General features: G+C 37.8%; 1 protein-coding gene across 1 annotated transcript in view; it reads left to right on the forward strand.

Annotated features, from left to right (window-relative positions):
• agtpbp1 (ATP/GTP binding carboxypeptidase 1) overlaps positions 1-19,113 on the forward strand; it is a 74,487-nt gene extending 55,374 nt beyond the window's left edge. The window contains 3 exon segments of the mRNA XM_028456435.1: positions 2,325-2,501; positions 17,168-17,319; positions 17,633-19,113. Coding sequence (XP_028312236.1) covers positions 2,325-2,501; positions 17,168-17,319; positions 17,633-17,783 — 480 coding nt within the window. The 3' untranslated portion in view covers positions 17,784-19,113.
• The last annotated feature ends 2,436 nt before the right edge of the window (positions 19,114-21,549 follow it).

The raw sequence follows: 21,549 nt of genomic DNA on the forward strand, positions 1-21,549 counted from the left end.
CTGGGGGGGAGAAGCAGGAAGGAGTGAGATTTTGGTGCTACAGAGTGATATTGTGACGTATCCAGCAGCTCACAGCTCCACATACTAACACAGAACATGTGGACCTGAGTGGATTATTGATAATGTTGAGATGGTGAGATAAAACCATCAACTATTTAAACGGGTCATCACTGCGTGTCGGGAGGAGAGGAGGGGTACAAAATACCCCCAGCCTGTGAGCCAGATAGCAAAATAATAGGTGACATGTAGGAGGTAGCAGCACACCTTTGGATGAGAGATCATCCATGCTCAGCAGAGCTCAGAGGGAGAGAGGAAAGGGGTTTACGAGACAGAAAATGGCGCTGCGTACGAGAGTTGACGTTCACAGCAGCACACACTCAACCAGAGCATGTGTGGAACTCATGGATAATGTGGTGATGGTGAGATAAAACCATAAAAAAACAGGAAACGCAGTGACCCTCTGTATGTCAGGGAGGAAGAGGAAGTTATATGTGTGCAGACTGACGGGAGATAAAGTTGGAGGAACGCCAAAATACAGTAAGAAATACATTCAACTCTGACCCAGATAAATAAATAATAATAATTTTATCATCAAAAGCCTGGTGTCAGTGGTGTTTTTTAATGTTTTATATAAGGAAACAATGTTCAGATGTTAGAGTTGTCACTAAAGTAAAAAAATAGCTTTAAAGTCACTGACAGGGTTTTTTTTACAAAAAGGCTTTTTTCTGTTTTTTGCTCTGAAACTGAAGATTTGTGTAAAACTTGCTCTATTCAACAGCTGATTACAAAAGAATGAAACAAGCCAGAAACAACTTTTTTTTTTAATGAAAGTAGAGACTTCAATCTTTCAGAATCTGGTGTCAGATTTCAGACGGTTATAGAAAATATTCTGTGGGTTTTTAAAATCAGTCAAAATGCTCAAAAACGGCTGGAACTGAATGAGTTAAAGAAGAAGTTAGAGCCAGAAATCTGGCTTGTTTATAGATGAACAAATAGTTATTTTGCAGAGGGATTTACAATTAATTCATTAAAAATCCTACAATGTGATTTTCTGGATTTTTTTTCTGAGTGACCAGTAAACCTGTGGATCCATGTTGGTTCCTGTTTGTACTGTACCTGTTTATAGTTATTAATGTTTCTAATTACAGTTATATTAGTATTTATTAATGTTTCTAATTAGTTACAGTTATATTAGTATTTATTAATGTTTCTAATTACAGTTATATTAGTATTTATTAATGTTTCTAATTACAGTTATATTAGTATTTATTAATGTTTCTAATTACAGTTATATTAGTATTTATTAATGTTTCTAATTAGTTACAGTTATATTAGTATTTATTAATGTTTCTAATTACAGTTATATTAGTATTTATTAATGTTTCTAATTACAGTTATATTAGTATTTATTAATGTTTCTAATTACAGTTATATTAGTATTTATTAATGTTTCTAATTACAGTTATATTAGTATTTATTAATGTTTCTAATTACAGTTATATTAGTATTTATTAATGTTTCTAATTAGTTACAGTTATATTAGTATTTATTATTTTTTTTAATTACAGTTATATTAGTATTTATTAATGTTTCTAATTACAGTTATATTAGTATTTATTAATGTTTCTAATTACAGTTATATTAGTATTTATTAATGTTTCTAATTACAGTTATATTAGTATTTATTAATGTTTCTAATTAGTACAGTTATATTAGTATTTATTAATGTTTCTAATTACAGTTATATTAGTATTTATTAATGTTTCTAATTACAGTTATATTAGTATTTATTAATGTTTCTAATTACAGTTATATTAGTATTTATTAATGTTTCTAATTACAGTTATATTAGTATTTATTAATGTTTCTAATTACAGTTATATTAGTATTTATTAATGTTTCTAATTAGTTACAGTTATATTAGTATTTATTAATGTTTCTAATTACAGTTATATTAGTATTTATTAATGTTTCTAATTACAGTTATATTAGTATTTATTAATGTTTCTAATTACAGTTATATTAGTATTTATTAATGTTTCTAATTACAGTTATATTAGTATTTATTAATGTTTCTAATTAGTTACAGTTATATTAGTATTTATTAATGTTTCTAATTACAGTTATATTAGTATTTATTAATGTTTCTAATTACAGTTATATTAGTATTTATTAATGTTTCTAATTAGTTACAGTTATATTAATATTAATTAATGTTTCTAATTACAGTTACAGTTATATTAGTATTTATTGATGTGTTATATCAGTACGTGTTGTTGTTTTCTCTCAGAGGCCAAAGCTGACCCCCTGACCTCATGTTTCAGACCCTTCCAAAGATCCTGTCCCAGATAGCTCCAGCCTTCAGCCTGTCCAGCTGCAGCTTTGTAGTGGAACGTTCTAAGGAGTCCACAGCCCGTGTGGTGGTCTGGAGGGAGATGGGAGTGCAGCGTAGCTACACCATGGAGAGCACCCTGTGTGGGTGTGACCAGGGCAAATACAAGGTGACCTCCTATTGGCTCTCAGTCACAGATCTACACTGATTGGCTGACATCAGTTCTCTTAGTTTGACAGAACTTCGTCACATCACATTTTATTTTTCACAGGGTTCAAATCCTCATTTGTCCACCAGGAGGAGCTGTTGACACATCTCTCCTTTTTAAACGATAACGTCCACACACAGCTTTATAAAGAATAAATTAATGTTCACATCTGTGTCCAGGACAGGTGTACACGTTCTCACGCCAGACAGGCAAAACCGATTGTGTGTGTGTGTGTGTGTGTGTGTGTGTGTGTGTGTGTGTGTGTGTGTGTGTGTGTGTGTGTGTGTGTGTGTGTGTGTGTGTGTGTGTGTGTGTGTGTGTGTGTGTGTGTGTGTGTGTGTGTGTGTGCGTGCGTGCGTGCGTGCGTGCGTGCGTGCGTGCGTGCGTGCGTGCGTGCGTGCGTGCGTGCGTGCGTGCGTGCGTGCACCAACCTTTATGACACTGAGCTATGAATTTTAATTTTAATTTTTATTTTGACAGTCTTCACCAAAAACAAACAACATTCAATTGTGTAATTTCTCAGCCAAAATGTGTAGGTTGAAACAAAGCTTATGTGTATTTCTACCCCTTCACAATAAAACAAAACAAGGTTCTCTACATAATGTCACACACATGAAAATATTTACCTTATATTACTATTTTCACAATATATATTCAATATATATTCTACACAAGTTTTATATATACATTCACATCAAACATATATACATACAAAGATACATATGAATGTATATGACATGTACATATGATTATAATTCCCTTTTTAATGACGGGCAAGTACAAACAAACTTTTCCTCCCCTTTTGTTTGCCCGTGTGACCTGACTACTTGTTGCTGTCTCGAGTTTCTGGCAAAAAGAGGAGGCAGAGATAACGAGGTCCAACATCCAAGTTAAACGCAGACGTGCTCCTCGTTTAGGAATCGACACCTTGGATCACCAGGTCAGGTGTTTACGAATGATTCCTCTGCTTGGTGTGCGCCGCGGCTGCAACGAGCACTCATCGCTCTCTTCTTGGGTCATCTCCGTCGGTTCTCTGGAGCCAGTGATCGTTGGGATGCATTGCCTCCATGCCTTCCCGTGTTCACATCGGACAACAATCATCTGACTTCTCAACACAGCTGGAGACCACGTGACCGTACTGCGTGTCTTTGACCAATCCCGCTGTGTCCAGCTGACACGAAGATCATGACGTCACCCTTGATTCGGCTTGGTCTACTGAATGCCGTTCTATAGCGAATAAATCTTTCTCCCTGAATGAACTTTTTACCAGGAAAAAATTTGATTTTATGTTTTTCACAGAGACATGGCAGAGAGAAGGTGAGTTTATTCATCTAAATGAACTTTGTCCTGATGGCTGATCGGTCTTTGTGAGGCCCCGCCCCTCTGGTTGCGGAGGAGGTCTTGCTGTGGTATACAGGGACAGTTTTACCTGTAAAGTGATGAACTTTTCTTTGAATCACAGATGTTTAAGGTTGGTTCCTCTAGCCCATTTTATTGTGTTGGTCTATTGTCCTCCTGGACCTGCTGCTGTCTTTTTAAAGGACTAGTACAGTGCCCGTCGGAAGTATGTATTCATATAGTGGGAGCTTAAGTAGAGTTGTCAAAGGGGTAGATTTGCAAGTGCAAAGTAAAATAGCGTGTGCCAATTTATCTGGTTTAATTTCATGGGACATGCGCTTGCTAAATGTGTTGTTTTTTTTAACTCATTTATATATATTTTTAGTTTGGTGTATTTTTCTGTGACATACAGTGCCCGTCGGAAGTATGTATTCATGTGGGAGCATAAGGAGTATATTTGCGGGTGCAAAATGTGGGGGCAGTTTTCCTGATTTAATTCTATGGGACATGTGCATGACTTCATCACTTTTATATTTTTTTGTTTGGTGTATTTTTTTGTAATGTATGTTTTTTGGAGTTATGTGTATTTGTGTATCTTTCTATTGTGTTTTTGTGTATTTTTTGTATAATTATTTTTTTGGTTGCCATTGTAGTGTGATTCAGAAGTCATTTTGTGTATTTTTTGTGTAAATATTTAATTTTTGTGTATTTTGAGCCATTTTCATATTTTTGTTGTATTTTTCTGTAATGTATCATTATGTGTATTTTTTTTATCTTTCTGTTGTTTTTTTTGTGCATTTTTGTATAATTATTATTTTTTGTTGCTGTTGTAGTGATTCTGGAGAAATTTTGTGTATCTTGGTTTTTTTTTTGGTGTAGTTTTGTGCATTTCTGTTGTCATTTCAGTGTATTTTTTGTATAAGTATTTAGTTTAGCGTTTGTATCATGTTTTTGTTGTTATTTAATGTATTTTTCTGTAATATATGTTTTTTGGAGTCATTTTGTATATTTTGGTGCATTTCTGTTGTCATTTTGTGTACTTCCTGTATAAATATTTGTGCATTTTTTGTATAATTATTGTTTTTTGTTGCCTTAAGTAGTGTGATTCTGGAGTCAATTAGTATCTTTTTTAGTGTAGTTTTTTCCATTTCTGTTGTTTTTTGAGTAATTTCTGTATAAATATTTTGTGCGCGTGCGTGTGTGATGAATCCATTTTAAATGTATGTCACCAGTCCATCCACGTGTACCTGTCTAACGTTCACTAAACGTAGTCAGATGTAGAGGCAGGTGTGACGTGAGTGAAGCTGCAGTAATCAGGTGACCTTCACTATGTAACATGTAAACACTTAGATCTGACTGTAACACTACAGTCACTACCACCCTATGGACGGGTGTAGTGACACAGACTGTAACCAGACTAAATGGTGGTCTGTTATACACTCACATACCTGCACATGTGATGTAGACGGTGATCGATAGTGAAGCACACCTGATCAACGTGTGTGTGTGTGTGTGTGTGTGAGACTCTAATCTCCTCCATTGGTTCTCTCACACACGCTGCTGATAAATGTACAGCAGCCATTGCCGTCAGTAACTTCCAGGTGAGGTCTGTCTGGTCTAAATAGTGAACGGTCAAACTAACATGAAATAAACAACAGTAAAAAAGTATTTTTCCTCAAAAGAGAAAAGAGAAGTCTACAGAAGCTCTGGCACACACTGAGCTGTGTAATGAAATAGATATAGATGGTGCTCTAGCGCCCCCTCACACTCTGAGGTCAAAAGCTGAATAGGTTTCATTTCTGCGCCGTCCAGAAGTAAAATAAAATTAAAATAAACATTTTGAAATCACCAAATTACTTCAAAATAACAGATGCACAAACTCGGGGTATTTGGAACCCTTTGACTAAGTTTCAGGTGGAACATTCACCACGTCGGAGAGATATTTGCTCCACACACGCGCACACCTCTCTTGAATTATAGTATAGATATTACTGACTTTTTATCTTCAATGATAAAGTTGGAAAATGTTTTAATCCTTAAAGATTTTAATATTTATGTTGACAACAGCACATCCTGCCCAGCAGTGGAACTTTTAACAATGACTGAAACTTTTACTTTTTGAGCAACATGTCTCTGGCCCCACCCATCAAAAGGGTCACACTTTAGACCTTGTTTTTTCACTTGGCCTTAACGTTGTCTACATGAGTGACCATTACTGTGTTTTATTTGATCTAATCTCCATTCCTGAACCTGTGTCTTCTGAGTTTAGGTCACAGAGACGCATCATCACAGAGAACACTGCAGTTAGTTTCTCCACCATGTTTGATGGTGAGAGCCTCATCCATAGCTTTAATAGCCACTGTGAGCTCATGTTGGGTCAGGTTGCACCTGTCAAATCTAATCTGGTGACTGTTAAAGCAGCGTGTCCCTGGATTAATGATGGTATCCGTGATATGAAGAGACTATATCGGAAAACTGAGCGTCTATGAAAGTCTACCAAACTTGAGGTCCATACGTTGCACCTTAGGGAACTTATGTCTTTAAATGAAATGATAAAAAATGCCAGATCTGACTACTTCCGTAAACTGATCACCTTGAATAAGAGGAAACCTCAAGTACTGTTTGATACTGCGTGACCTGGTCGAAATATCAGGACCAGTCTTTGCGTGGTTCTTCTCTTACTTATCAGGGAGGAGCTTTAGTGTTTCTGCAAATCAGATCCAGTCTGACTGCTGATTTGTTGTGCAGGGTTCCCCAATGCTCTGTTTTGAGCTCAATTTTGTTTTAACTCTAAAAAATATTCAGAGCTTTGATGATGTTTCCTATCATTTGTTTGCTGATGATATTCAGCTTTACTGCTCTTTTAAGACCTCTGAGATCCAGAAATTAAGCTCTCTGCTTAAATGTCTTGTGCAAGGTAAACAATGGCTCGGCGCAAATTCCCTGCAACTAAACTCAGACATAACGGAGATGCTGGTGATTGCTCCTGATGACGCCATCCCAGGGATTCACCAGTATCTGAACGACCTGAGTTTGTCTGCTAAAACAAACCTCAGAAATCTAGACGTTATCTTTGACAAAGCAATGTTCTTAGAGCATCACTCAAAACTACTAACAAGGAATTGTTTTTACCAACTGAGGAAAATTGGATGGTGAACGTTGGTGGACAGACATTTTCAGGTCTCTAGTCGGGTTTAGGTCAGGGTTCTGGTTGGACCAGTCAACAATGGTCACAGAGTTGTTCTGAAGCCACTCCTTTGTTATTGTAGCTGTGTGCTTAGGGTCATTGTCTTGTTGGAAGGTGAACCTTCTGCCCAGTCTGAGGTCCTGAGAACTCTGGAAGAGGTTTTCTTCCAGGATATCTCTGTACTTGGTCACATTCATCTTTCCTTCAATTGCAACCAGTCGTCCTGTCCCTGCAGCCGAAAAACACCCCCATAGCATGATGCTACCACCACCATGTTTCACTGTTGGGATTGTATTGGGCAGGTGATGAGCAGTGACTGGTTTTCTCCACACATACCGCTTAGAATTAACACCAAAAAGTTCAATCTTGGTCTGATCAGAGAATCTTATTTCTCATAATCTGAGAGTCTTTCATGTGTTTTTTGACAAACTCTATGCAGGCTTTCATATGTCTTGCTCTGAGGAGAAGCTTCCATTGGGCCACTCTACCATAAAGTCCTGACTGGTGGAGGGCTGCAGTGATAGTTGACTTTGTGGAACTTTCTCTCATCTTCATACTGCATCTCTGGAGCTCAGCCACAGTGATCTTTGGGTTCTTCTTTACCTCTCTCACCAAGGCTCTTCTCCCACGATTGTTCAGTTTGTCTGGACGACCAGGTCTAGGAAGAGTTCTGGTCGTTCCAAACTTCTTCTATTTAAGGATTATGGAGACCACTGTGCTCTTAGGAACCTTGAGTGCTGCAGAAATTCTTTTGTAACCATGTCCAGATCTTTGTCTTACTATAATTCTGTCTCTGAGCTCCTTGGACAGTTCCTTCAACCTCATGATTGTCATTTGCTCTGACATGCACTGTGAGCTGTAAGGTCTTATATAGACAGATGTGGCCTTTAATAATCAATCAATCAGTTTCATTAAACACAGCTGGACTCTAATGAAGGAGCAGAACCATCTCAAGGAGGATCAGAAGAAATGTACAATATGTGAGTTAAATATGTGTCACAGCAAAGGGTCTGAATACTTGACCATGTGATATTTCACTTTTTATTTTTTAATACATTTGCAAACATTTCTGTTTTTTATGTCAAGATAGTGTGCTGAGTGTACATTAATGAGAAATAAAATGAACTTTTTTTTAATTTTAGCAAATGTCTGCAATGAAACGAAGAGTGAAAAATTTAAAGCAGTCTGATTACTTCCTGTAACCACTGTAAGTAGGTTTTGAGTTTAGCCTTAAAGGTAGAGAGAGTAGCAGCCTCCTGGACTAAGACTGGGAGTTGGTTCCAAAGGGGAGGAGCCTGGTAGCTGAATGCTCCGCCTCCTGTTCTACTTATTTATTTTTATTTATTTATTTATTCAGTTCATTTCCGACATGGTTGCAATCACAGAAATTCATTTTGACATTCAGAGCAAAATCACATCGTTTTTTTTTTTTTTTTTTTTTTTTGCTTTTTGTCCTTTTTCATGCCGGAAAGGGCGACGGAAAAAAGCATTATGCTTATCCAGATCCGTCCCCTGATTTGAACACAGATAATTTTACATCAAACCTCGTTTCTTCCTTAGTCAAACATTCTCATCATCTTCATAATTTCATCTTTTCATTAACATTTTTTTTTTTTTTTTTTTGTCCTTTTTTACGTGATGTGTTCTCGTCTGCAGTCATTGTTCCTGTTGTTACTCCTCCTCTCTGTCCTTTTTTTCCGTATCTCCTCGAGCTTTCTTTTCCAGTCGTTGTTTACGTTCCTCCAACTCTCCAAACGTAAAGTTCTTCTTCTCTCGGAGAACCTTCATATCCTCTGAAAGTCGCCTCAGCTTACGATCCATCAGAAAGGCACATGCACATACACATACCCCCATCATTAGCAGGCCAAAGATCATGACTCCTAACAGATAGATGTCCTCCACATCTTCCACTGTCAGCAGAGAGAGACAGAGCATCTGGCTTCTCCCTCGTGCATCCATGACATATCCACCTGGGTATGTGTCCTTTGGACACGCTGGTTCGTGCTGTAGCAGTTGCCTCGTCGTGAAGATTTTGTCAATGGCTCAATGACCAGTTGATGAGTTCCATGTCGTTGCTGTTGAGTTCGATGAGGAGTTGACTTGAGATCTGTATGTGTGTAGAAATATCCTCCGTGTTTTCTCCTTAAATCTTGTCAGATTTACGGATTGTTGTGTCTCTGCATCAAGGTTATTCCAGAGATTCATGGCTCTATACACAGTACTATGTTTGCCAACGTTCGATTTAACCCTGTTTGGTCTGAACACATTATTATGTCTGAAGTCGTAGGAATTTTGATTGTATGTGAAACGTTTTTGTATCTGATGTGGTAGTTTTTTAGATGAAGCCCTAAATGCATGTATTTGTGTGTTATAGTGTATTATTTCTTGCAGTTTTAGGTATTTTGACTTCTCAAATAATTTGTTTGTGTGTGCGTTGTGTGGTGCTTTATGTAAAATTCTTATAGCTTTTTTTTGTAGTTTAAATAATGGTTCAAGATACGTTTTGTAGTTATTACCCCATATTTCGGAGCAGTAATTTAAATGTGATGCTATGAGTGAAGAATAGATTGTTTTAAGTGATTTGGTTTGTAGGATTTGTTGAAGCTTCCATAGGATGTAACTGCTTTTGGCAACTTTGTTTTTAACTATTTGTATATGTTTTTTCCAGGTCAGCTTGTCGTCCATCCACACTCCTAGTACCCTATATTCTTTTACTTCTTCTATTATTTCCATGTTTAGTTTCAGTCTTATATCTCCTGTTATTTTTTTCTTTCTGAATTTGATGAATTTTGTTTTACTGACGTTTAGGGCTAGTTTATTTACATCTAACCATGTCTGGATTTTTGATAGTTCTTCATTTGTTGACTCTATTAGAGTTTTAATGTCTTTACCTGATCATAGAATGGTTGTATCGCCTGCAAACAACGTTAGTTTGAGGCAATTTGTGACTTTGAAAATGTCGTTTATGTATAAAATGAACAGTTTTGGCCCTAAAATTGAACCCTGAGGAACACCACATTGTATGGTTTGGCATTTTGATGTATGTTCTTCAAAGTCAACATATTGTCTCCTATTTGTCATATAGCTTTTAATCCATTTTAAGGCGTTGTACTTTATTCCATAATTTTGAAGTTTTTCTTCTAGAATATCATGATTAATTGTGTCAAAGGCTTTTTTTAGGTCCAGAAAAATTCCGAATACAAATAGTTTTTTTTCTAATGCTTCTCTTATATTCTCCGTGATGTCAATTATAGCCATTGCTGTTGAACGTCCTTTTCTAAATCCATATTGTCCTTCATGTAGTATATTATTGTCTTCTATAAATTTGTCGAGTCTGTTCATAAACAGTTTTTCCAGAATTTTTGATAATTGTGGTAATATTGATATAGGTCGATAATTAGTGAAATTCCATTTTTCTCCACCCTTGTAAATCGGTCTGATTTTTGCAATTTTCATTTTTTCTATGAAAACACCATTCCTAAATGAGAGATTACTTATATGTGTTAATGGCGGGGTTATTTCAGCTGTTATGGTTTTTATTAGAGTCATAGTTAGATTATTAGTGTCTCTGGATTTTTTTGAGGTACAGGTTGTGATTATTTTGTCCACCTCTGCTTCTGTTACTTCTTCAAGTACAAGGTACTTATCAATGTCTTTCTTCTCATTGTCAAAATGGTTCCATTTAAGTGTTGGGTGTTTATTTATCCCTTTCTCTATGTCTTTTCCAGTATTTATGAAAAAACTGTTGAGTTCTTGTGCTATTATGTTTTTATTGTATTCTTTTACATTGTTTATTATAAAATGGTCTGCATTTTTTTCTTTGCATTTGCGCATGGTTATGGTGTTTATAATTTCCCACAATTGTTTGTTTTTGTTTTTATTCTCTTTTAATTGTTTTTCATAATATTCTCTTTTTTTTTCTCTTAGTAAATTATTGACTTTGTTTCTGTATTTTTTATAACGTAGTTCTGCTTTTAATGTTTTTTCTGTTATATATTTTTTATATAATATGTTTTTCTTTTTGCATACGTTGGCTATTTTCTTATTAATCCATGGTACGTTGTTTGTTTTACTTTTGGTTGTTATTTGTTTCAAAGGGCAGCATTTATCGTATATTGTTGTTATTGTGTCTGTAAATGTGTCATATGCTACGTTCACGTCTTCTTCATTGAAAACACTCTCCCACGTCTGTCTTTTTATCTGTTGTTTAAAGTTTTCTAGTTGTTTTTCTCCTTCCAGTCTCCTGTATGTCTGTGTGTTATGATTTTCAAGGTTTTTCTTCTCTTTCGTGTTTAGTATCATAAATATTGGTAAATGATCAGAGATGTCATTTATTAATATACCACTCTCTATATCTGTGTTTTGTATGTTTGTGAAGATGTTATCTATCAGTGTTGAGCTGTGTTTATTAATTCTGGTTGGTTTCGTTATGAGAGGTTTTAATCCATTTGTGTACATGTAATTAGTAAAGTCTTCAATGTGTGTATTTTTTAAAGGATTTAAAATATTTATATTGAAGTCTCCACATATCAGTAATCTCTTATTTTTAATTTCTTCTATCATTTTAGTTAGTTTCTCATTAAATATGTCTATTTTACAGTCAGGTGCACGATACAAACAACAGATTATTATCTTACGTCCCTCTGGACTTGTAATTTTCACTGTTATACATTCCATTACTTCTTCCACTGTTAAACTCATCGACTCTATAATCTCCATCTCTATATTTTCTTTTATGAATAGTGCCACCCCTCCTCCTGGCTTATGTAATCTGTTCTTATAGACAAATTTATATCCTTTTATCATAAACTCCATGCCGTTTTTTTCTTTCAGCCAAGTTTCTGATAGTGCTATTATGTCAAACCTATACAATGTGGAGATGTAATCCTTAATGTCTTCAAAATTTGCATACATACTCCGACAATTACATTGAACAAGTGACAGACCTTTTTCCTTCTTTGTTTCCACTTTGAATTCATTCTCTGTGTAGTAATGGCAGTTCGTGTCTTGTTTCCAGTGTGAAAAGTTGTTTGGGTCCACTTCGTCTACTTGATTAATCTCCCGTTGTTGATGATGTTGTAGATGATTTTTAGTAATTCTTTCCATATCCATAATTTCTATCAGTGTTCTTGTCTTTTAGGTACCTCATTCGTATTTTTCCAGGTCTTCCATCCTTTCGACTAGAATGGGTTTTCCATTTTCTCCTCCTGGAGGTGTGATGTAAATCCTGCAGCCTCTGGTCCAAGTTTTCACAATTTTTCCTCCTTTCTTCAGTTGTCGTGCCTTCCATGCGATACTTGCATTCTGCTTCGTCAAGTTCTCGTTCATAAACACCATCGTTCCCATAAGTTTTCTTCCTTGTTTCATTATTTCAGCTTTAAATTTCACGTTGGTGAATGTAATCTTTGCGTTTTGGCAGCAGCTGGCAGTGGTTGATGTTGTCAGGGTTCACTTCAATCAATCACCTGTTCTTCAATCGATTTTGTGTCTTCGATGGTCGGTTCCTCTGCTTGTCTTGTCGCGCTGGCGTAGCTCCTTGGCCTAATCTTTAGGCCCATGATGATGACATCCTTTTCTTTTTCTTTTCTTTCCAGATCTTCAACCCTCGCATCCAGCGTTTTTATTTTTTCAACATTCTTTACATTTTCTTCTTTCAGTACCTTGACGTCACTCTCCACGGTTTTCAATGATTTCTCCAGGGCATTCGTCATGTTCTCTATCTTCATAGATAGATCCTGTCTTAAGGATATGAGCTCCTGTCTCACGTCCTTAATCATTCCTTTAAGCTCTTCCATAGCCGGATCAGGTTCTGGATCCGGTGGTGGCATTTGACTTGCTTTTTTTGCTGTAGGCATGTTCTGGGCCCAGTTTTCCCAGGCTCAGGTTGTCTTTGGCTCCCTTCAGATGCAGCTGTTCGCTGCTCGCTGTTAGTCAAGGTCGTGTTATCAGACGGGAGTATTGCATTCCCGGAGAGCCCCTGACAAACACGTCCGCACTCTTCCAGGCTCAGGAAGAAACTTCTAGAGACTTTAGGAACTTCCAGAAGACCATCAGACTGAGAGCAGAGTGATCTACCTGGACGATAGGGCACTAACATGTCTCTATAGATATACAGGAGCTAGATCATGTAGAGCTTTGTATCCTAACAGGAGGATTTTAAACTCTATTCTAGATTTTACATGAAGCTAATGAAGAGAAGCCAATACTGTAGAAATATGTTCTCTCCTGTTAGTACCTGTTAGTATTCTAGCTGCAGCATTCTGAATTAACTGGAGACTTTTTAGTGAGTTACTAGGACATCCTGACAGTATAGAGGTACAATAATCTAATCTAGATGTAACACATGCATGGATTAGTTTTTCAGCATCACTCTGGATCAAGATATTCCTGATTTTATAGATATTACAGAGGTAGAAGAAGGCTGTCCTTGTGATTTGTTTAATATGAGAATTAAAGGATAAGTCAGTATCAAAGATAATGTCTATGTTTTTTACTGTGGTGCTGGGTGACAGAGTAGTGTCATCTAGAGACACTATTTACTCTGATAATTTATCTCTGAGGTGTTTTGGACCAAATAAAATCACTTTGGATTTATCCTGGTTAAGAAGGAGAAAGTTACGACTCATCCAGGATGTGATGTCATTAAGACAAACCTGGAGTTTTAATAACTGATGAGTTTCATCTGATTTCATTGAGAGATAAAGCTGTGTATCATCTGCATAGCAATGGAAATGTATATAATGTTCTCTGATAATGTTACCTAGTGGAAGCATAGATAATATATTGGTCCTAAAACTGAACCTTGTGGAACTCCATGATTAAATCTGGCTGAGGACAGATTATTAACATGAACAAAGTGGTTCTGTCTGATAGGTAGGATTTAAACCCAAAAACACTTTCCAGTCTCTGCAGCAGTAGATGATGATCCACTGTATCAAAGGCTGCACTGAGATCTAAGATCACCAGAACTGAGACCAACCCTCTGTCTGAGGCTAAGAGGAGATCATTGGTTACTGTTACTAAGACAGTCTCTGTGCTGTGATTGGCTCTAAAGCCAGACTGAAAGTTCTCTATAAATTGTTCCTATGAAGGTGATCACATAGTTGACCTTCAATGACTTTTTCAATAATTTTGGAAACTAAAGGTAGATTAGATATTGGTCTATAAATGGATCAATGGTTGTTTTTTAAGGAGAGGTTTGATTACAGTGGTTTTAAAGGCCTGTGGTTCATAACCTGTTACTAGAGATGTGTTAATCCAGTTCATCATATTAGTGCTGATTAGTGGAAGAACATCTTTAAATAGTGGAGATGGGATTGGATCTAAAAGACAGGTTGTTGGTTTAGAAGCACTAACTATTGAGGTCAGTTCAGATAGACCAGTTGGAGTGAAACTATGTAAATAAAAGCTGCATGTTGAGGATATTTCAGGAGCTGCTTTGTTTAATAAATTATTGAGCACTCCGCAGGGGGGACATTAGGTGTGTTTCTAATTGTTAGAATTTTATCAGTAAAGAAGTTGATGAAGTCGTCACTGCTCAGGTTGACAGGAATAGAGGGTTCAACAGAGCTGTAGCTTTTGGTGAGCCTGGCTACAGTGTTGAATAGAAACCCAGGATTGTTCTTGTTTTCCTCTATTAAAGTTGAATAATAGGAGGTTCTAGCTCTGTGGAGAGCTTTTTTATAAGCTAACAAACTTTCTCTCCAGGCAGTATGAACTTCTACCATGTTTGAGGAGAGCCACTTCCTTTATAATTTTTGCGATGCCTGTTTTAAAAGATGCAATTCAGTTATACCAGGGAGTGACCTTTTTATGACATATCGTCTTCTTTTTAAGCAGAGCAACAGCATCCAGAGCTGTGTGCAGTGACAACATTGCACTGTTGATAAGATCATCTATTTTATCGGCGGTGGGCAGTCATCGGTGGCTGCAGTGAAGCCTCCATCACTGGAGTTGGCTGGCATTAGGGCAGCTGTGCTGGTTTGTTTGATGGTGTTCGGGTCGCTGAAGGCTGCAGGGAAGTCTCCGTTATCGACGCTGTTGGGCGTTGAAGCGGGTCTGCGTCTAACAGCAAGGGGGTCACTGATGTCTGCGTGGGATCATCCGTTATTAGCTGGCATTGAAGTGGTTCAGCAACAGGTGAAGTAGGGCGGTGCTTGTTGATGGCTGTGTGCGTGGTGCTAGAATGCCTCTGGACGGCTGCTCTAAGGAGTTTATGACGAGCTGCAGATGATTTTGAGCGGTGGGAATTTAATCCAAGTGGTGGTGGAATCATTTTCCTGGCGGTTGTTTCAGTCGGTTTTATTGGACTGAGTTTGTCTCTATTTTCGTACAAAAGGGCTTCATAACAATTATGGAGAGTAAGTGGAAGGGGGACCCCATTTTCTGTGTTTTTCCTCGGCCCACGATGGCCGGCGTGGTGTGATACAGGACAGTCTTGAACCAGGATTCTCCCACTGTATCGTCATGCTCTGGTCCAGTGTGCGCTGCTGGGAACGTCAACTCTCGTACGTAGCGCCATTTTCCGTCTCATAAACTCCTTTCCTCCTCTCCCTCTGAGCTCTGCTGAGAGCATGGATGATCTCTCATCCAAAGGTGCGCTACTACCTCTTCCCCCCCCCCCCCTCAACGACACACAGAGATGACCCGTTTAACATAATCAATAATCCACTCAGGTCCACACGTTCTGTGTTAGTATGTGGAGCTGTGAGCTGCTGGATACGTCACAATATCACTCTGTAGCGCCATAATCTCACACGTTCCTGCTTCTTTCCTCCTTTGCTGGGTAGCATCAGTGGCTAATCGCTCATCTAAAGGTGCACTGCTGCCATCTTGAGGGCACAGTTGGTCACTACATCCCCCCACAGCTTTGATATTGATGAGGGACCTCCGCCAGGGTGTTTTCTAGTAATCCCCGTGAAAAAACGCAAATGACGAGTTATCTCGTCAATGGCACTGTGTGAGTTAATGTATTTAATGTGTGACTTCCAGTAGATCCCGTGGTCCAAGATCACACCCAAAAATTTGACTTTGTTCACTCTTTCTATGTTAACATTGTCTATATTTACTTTTACATCTATATTTTTTCTCTGATTTCCGAATACAATAAAGTTAGTTTTATTTATGTTTAATGATCATTTATTAAGATCAAACTATTTTTTAAACTTACACATCTCCATGGTGACTACCTTTTAGAGCTGCTGCAGTACAAAACATATTGGTATCATCTGCAAATCACACATACAGTATTTTAGGGTTTCCCATACTTTACAAATATCATTGATACTTCATAGTTACTGTATAGTCCTGTTAGAAAAGAGCTTCTTAAATACTACATTACCACAGTTTGCCTTTAATTAGTGGCTAACATAATAAGGAATGCTAGCAGTAACTTAAAATGGTTGGAAATGTTTAAGTTTCTACAGGAAACACTTTATTTCCCCTAATTTTTGGAATTGTTTAATTTTTATTACCTTTCATGGAAAATCATCATCTTCCTATTTTATTAGCTTTTAACAAACAACTTTTAACCAATGATATAAAACCATATTTTATGAGAATCCACCTTAAGTTTTTTTTTAAAAAAAACATCTTATATATCATATTATATATATATATATATATCATACCACTGAGCATACACCAAATCTGCAACACTTAAAAATATTTGTCACAATGTTTCAGTGAAAATAAACATTAAAAGATGTTTAATTAATACTAAAACTTTATCACGTGCACCAATATTTAACTTTACTAAATATGAACTACATCTGTCATCTGTATTTGTATTTGTTAGTGTGAATCCTGGAAAGTAAATCAGACTTTAGACGAAGCTCATAGGTGATGAGAGCTGCTGAGGACCCCTCACATGGTCCATGAGGCCACCTGGGGCCCACGGGCCCTGTGTTGGTGACCCGTGGTTTAGATCTTGGTTCAACATCAGATTAAGTTTTACCGCTGAGGATTTTTCTGAGTTTGAGGATGGATGAGGGGTTTGTTCCAAAAGTGACTCTGAGCTAATGATGCTAACAGTGTGTGTGGTGATGAGGTCAGAGGTCATGTGTCTGATGTTTGGCTAATGATGCTAACGGTGTGTGTCCAGTCCCTGCAGATAGGAACCAGGGAGCTGGAGGAGATGGGGGCTCAGTTCTGTGTGGCTCTGCTGAGGCTGAAGAGAATCACTGGATTATTTAACCATCAACACCTGGTGGACATGGAGACAGAGATTATGGGCTCGCAGCCCAGGACCACCAGGTTAGTGTGTTTTAAATACACACACACACACATCTGTGGTCCACTCTGAGCTCTGAACTGGGATCATATTTCAAACCATTAACACCATTAAAAAGCCACTAAAACCTCAAAGAACCAGGAGCATTAGCATTAAGAGCCGTTGGTTAGTTATTGATGTGAGCATTATCTCTGTTTCACTTTCACTGGTTTTATTCTAGATATGATTGTTGTCGAAATAAAAATAGAAGGTAATAATTTCAAGTTCTGTTTCTACATCTAACGGTTCCTGGTTTAACTGAAGATTATTTATTTTTTTGTTTTCATTGTTTTGCAGCATCTGTACAACGACCTACGTCCTGGAGGAGGATGAGCCGGACTTCCTGGAGGCGGTGGATTACAGCGCTGAGAGCAACGATGATGACATAGAACCAGAGAACGAACCAGGAACTGATGTACCAGAGAACACTGATCAGCTGTCAGACTAGTGACAGGAACCACAGTTAGCTAACTGTGGTTAGCTACATGTTAGCTAACTATGGTTAGCTACATGTTAGCTCTATGTTAGCTAACTATAGTTAGCGCTACGTTAGCTAACTATAGTTAGCTCTATGGTTAGCTACATGGTTAGCTCTATGTTAGCTAACTATGGTTAGCTCTATGTTAGCTAACTATAGTAGCTCTGTGGTTAGCTAACTATGGTTAGCTCCATGTTTAGCTCTGTTGGCTAACTATTGTTAGCTCCATGGTTAGCTTTATGTTAGCTAACTATGGTTAGCTACATGTTAGCTCTATGTTAGCTAACTATAGTTAGCGCTACGTTAGCTAACTATAGTTAGCTCTATGGTTAGCTACATGGTTAGCTCTATGTTAGCTAACTATGGTTAGCTCTATGTTAGCTAACTATAGTAGCTCTGTGGTTAGCTAACTATGGTTAGCTCCATGTTTAGCTCTGTTGGCAAACTATTGTTAGCTCCATGGTTAGCTTTATGTTAGCTAACTATGGTTAGTTAGGATCTATCTGGTTCAGCACTAAACACAGTTGTAGAGCGTGACCTTTGACCTCTGACACCACACAGCCTGAAACTTCAGTGAACCTGGCCTTAGCCAATCAGACGCTCTTCTTTCACCTCAATGTGCTTTGATCCTTTCATCTAAATCTTACTCTGAATGTTCTTGTCTTTGTAAAGTTGACCTCGTCCATAAACGCAGATGCAATAAAGATGACTCAGCAGAAAAATCAGATGATGGAGAGATGAATGTTAAAAGAGAAGCTGGTCAGACTGAGTGAGAAAGAAGTTATTATTATTATTATTATTATTATTATTATTATTATTATTATTATTATTATTATCATTAGTTTCAAGTTGGAGCTGAACCCAAAGCTAGTTTTAGTTTTATTTAATTCTGAACTGGAGAAGTTTTTTCTGAGCCGTGGATTAAATCTTTCAGTGCTGGAGGTTCTTCCTCTGTGTGCGATTTTATTTATCATCTAGTCTTTATTTAACTAGTCTTTATGAACACACAGTGTGTAGTACCAGTGCTTTTTACTGTGTCCACATTTTAAGTTATTTAAATATTCCTCTCAGATGATGCTGTCAGTGTTTCTTCTTCCAGTTTGATTTTCTCTCTCTCTCTCTTTCTCTCTCTCTTTCTCTCTGTCTCTCTCTCTCTCTCCCTTTAAATTGACGGATAAAACAAATCTACAAACTGTTTCTTTAATGATTGCATGTATCATGTGTTAAATAATGACTTTTTATTCTTTGTTTAGTGATCGAGGGATGAAGCAGAAATAAAATGTTAAAATGTTTTACTGTATTTGTTTCTGTCCAGTTTTAGTTCAAAGGTCATCATCACTTTTTCTTGTTCTAACCTGTGAAGGAAGCGTTTGTTGGATGATGCGTTGGATGATGCGTTGGATGATATCCTGTGATGTTAAAAGGTTTTTCTTTCACATCTAAAAACGCTGACTCTCTCTACCCTCCGTCGTTCTTCTATGGACTCGTCACTGCCCCCACTGGTCAGCACAGGAAGTGTTTAGTAGGATGAATGATACAATATGATTTAATATATGATATGATATATTTTGTATTTCTTTGATAGGAAATCGCTTTAATGTTTGATCAAAGCTCAGCGTTAATTTAGAAACACTTTTATTTTTAGAAGTTTAAATTCTGCTCGTCTCGTGTTTAGTCGAGTTTAAGACTCAATGTCGCAGAAACAATAGATTACAAATTAAATGGAATATTTCTGAGGTCAGAAACAGATTATTTATTATATTTAATTACACAGCTAAATGTAGCTATATACAAACAAACACTTCCTGAACAAAGGTTTATTGTCATAAATGAGAAAATAAATGCATCAGTATCGTGTGTTTCAGTCGTTTATTGATCCAAACCAATGATTAGTGTTTATAAAGAAAGTCTGTTGATCAGCGTTAAATTTTACACACAAACAAACACAAACACAAATACACAAGCAAACAAACACAAAAATAAATAAACAAACACACACACACACACTGAAGCTAAAACCACATGTTTTCAAACAGGATCGTGTTTTAAATCAGTTTTTATCTGAGTTTCATTTCCTTCATAACAATTATAAAAAAACATTTCTTAAAGGATTCAGTTTGATTAGAGAAAGAGATCAACGCACACACACATACACGCATACACGCACACACACATACATAAATTGGCTAAGCAGGAACAGTGCCAACTTGCACCTCTCGTTGCCGTGGTAACCACAGACAGATTTCTGGAGGAGCACACATCACATCCTGTCATTCATTCTCTCCATTAACAACTGCTTTAGAGCAATATGCAAATGAGGAACCAATTAAACACAAGTAAATAAATGACATCATCTTCATCAGTTTGCCCCCCCCCCACCTCTCCAGGGTATATCAGGTTCTCATTGGCTAACAAAGCAGGAAACAGGAAGTACAAAGTGCTCCACAGACAGAATTTGAGAGATTCCTACACACACACACACACACACACACCATAAACTCATAAACAACAGCTCAGATAATTCCAAAAAACTGTTTTCCACAATTAATCACATTCTCAAACCACAGATCTCCTCATTCTACTCCCACACAGACACAAATTGCAACCGGTTTCTTGATTACTTCGCATCAAAAATTGATAATATCTGCTCCTCATTCTGTCTCAATAGCTCATCACTGGACCTGCCCACATCACACAAAACCTACCACAACGCAGCAGGAGGTCGAGAACATCATTCGTAAATCTAACCCATACACTCCCATCTCCATCATAACCAAAATAATAAACCTGTCCATGTTCCAACCTCCCTCAAAACCGCTCTCATTAGACCCCTCCTCAAAAAACCCACCTTGGACCCTAAACCACTGTCAAATTACAGACCAATCTCAAATCTCCCATTCATTTCCAAACTCCTTGAAAAAGTAGTTTCCACCCAGCTCCATAATCATCTAAAATCTAACACTCTATGAAAAATTCCAATCTGGTTTTGGCCCCTCCCACAGCACAGAAACAGCTCAGAGTCATCAGTGACCTGCTGATGGCTTTGACACTGTAGACCACCATATCCCCCTGCATCGACTCCAGCACTACACAGGTCTCTCTGGCTCCGCCCTTCAATGGTTTCACTCCTACCTCACTGACAGAGCCGAGTGCGTAGCAATGGGGGATGCAAAATGTAGACACCACACTGTCACCTGTGGGGTCCCCCAGGGCTCCGTACTCGGTCCAACCCTCTTCACCATCTCCATGCTCCCCCTGGGTCGTGTCATCAGCAGGCATGGAATTTATTTCCATTGCTATGCTGACGACACACAACTATATCTTAAAGTCCCCCCCCCCCCCCCCCCCCCCCCCCGCTCCCCCTCTGCCACGGCTGCCTGCCTGGAGGAGATAGGGGGCGTGGATGAGTCAAAACTTCCTGCAACTCAAAAACAGAAGCCATTCAAACTGGAACCCCTCATCACCTCTGCTCCTCCCTAATCCCTAATTTTATGGACACATCATTCCCCTCTCTCCCTCTGTCACAAACCTGGGGGTTCAATTTGACCCCCACTTTTCCTTTGACAATCAGGTCACTTTCATTTGCAAAACTTCATTTCATTTCCAAACTGCGCCCCTCCCTCTCCCTTCCTGCTGCAGAGAAGCTCGTCCACGCCTTTGTCTCCTCCAGGCTGGACTACTGTAACACACGTGCAGCCCCCACTTACCTCACAGAACTGCTCACACCACACACGTC

Source organism: Gouania willdenowi, chromosome 9, assembly GCF_900634775.1.
Source record: "Gouania willdenowi chromosome 9, fGouWil2.1, whole genome shotgun sequence".
Lineage (NCBI taxonomy): Eukaryota > Metazoa > Chordata > Actinopteri > Blenniiformes > Gobiesocidae > Gouania > Gouania willdenowi.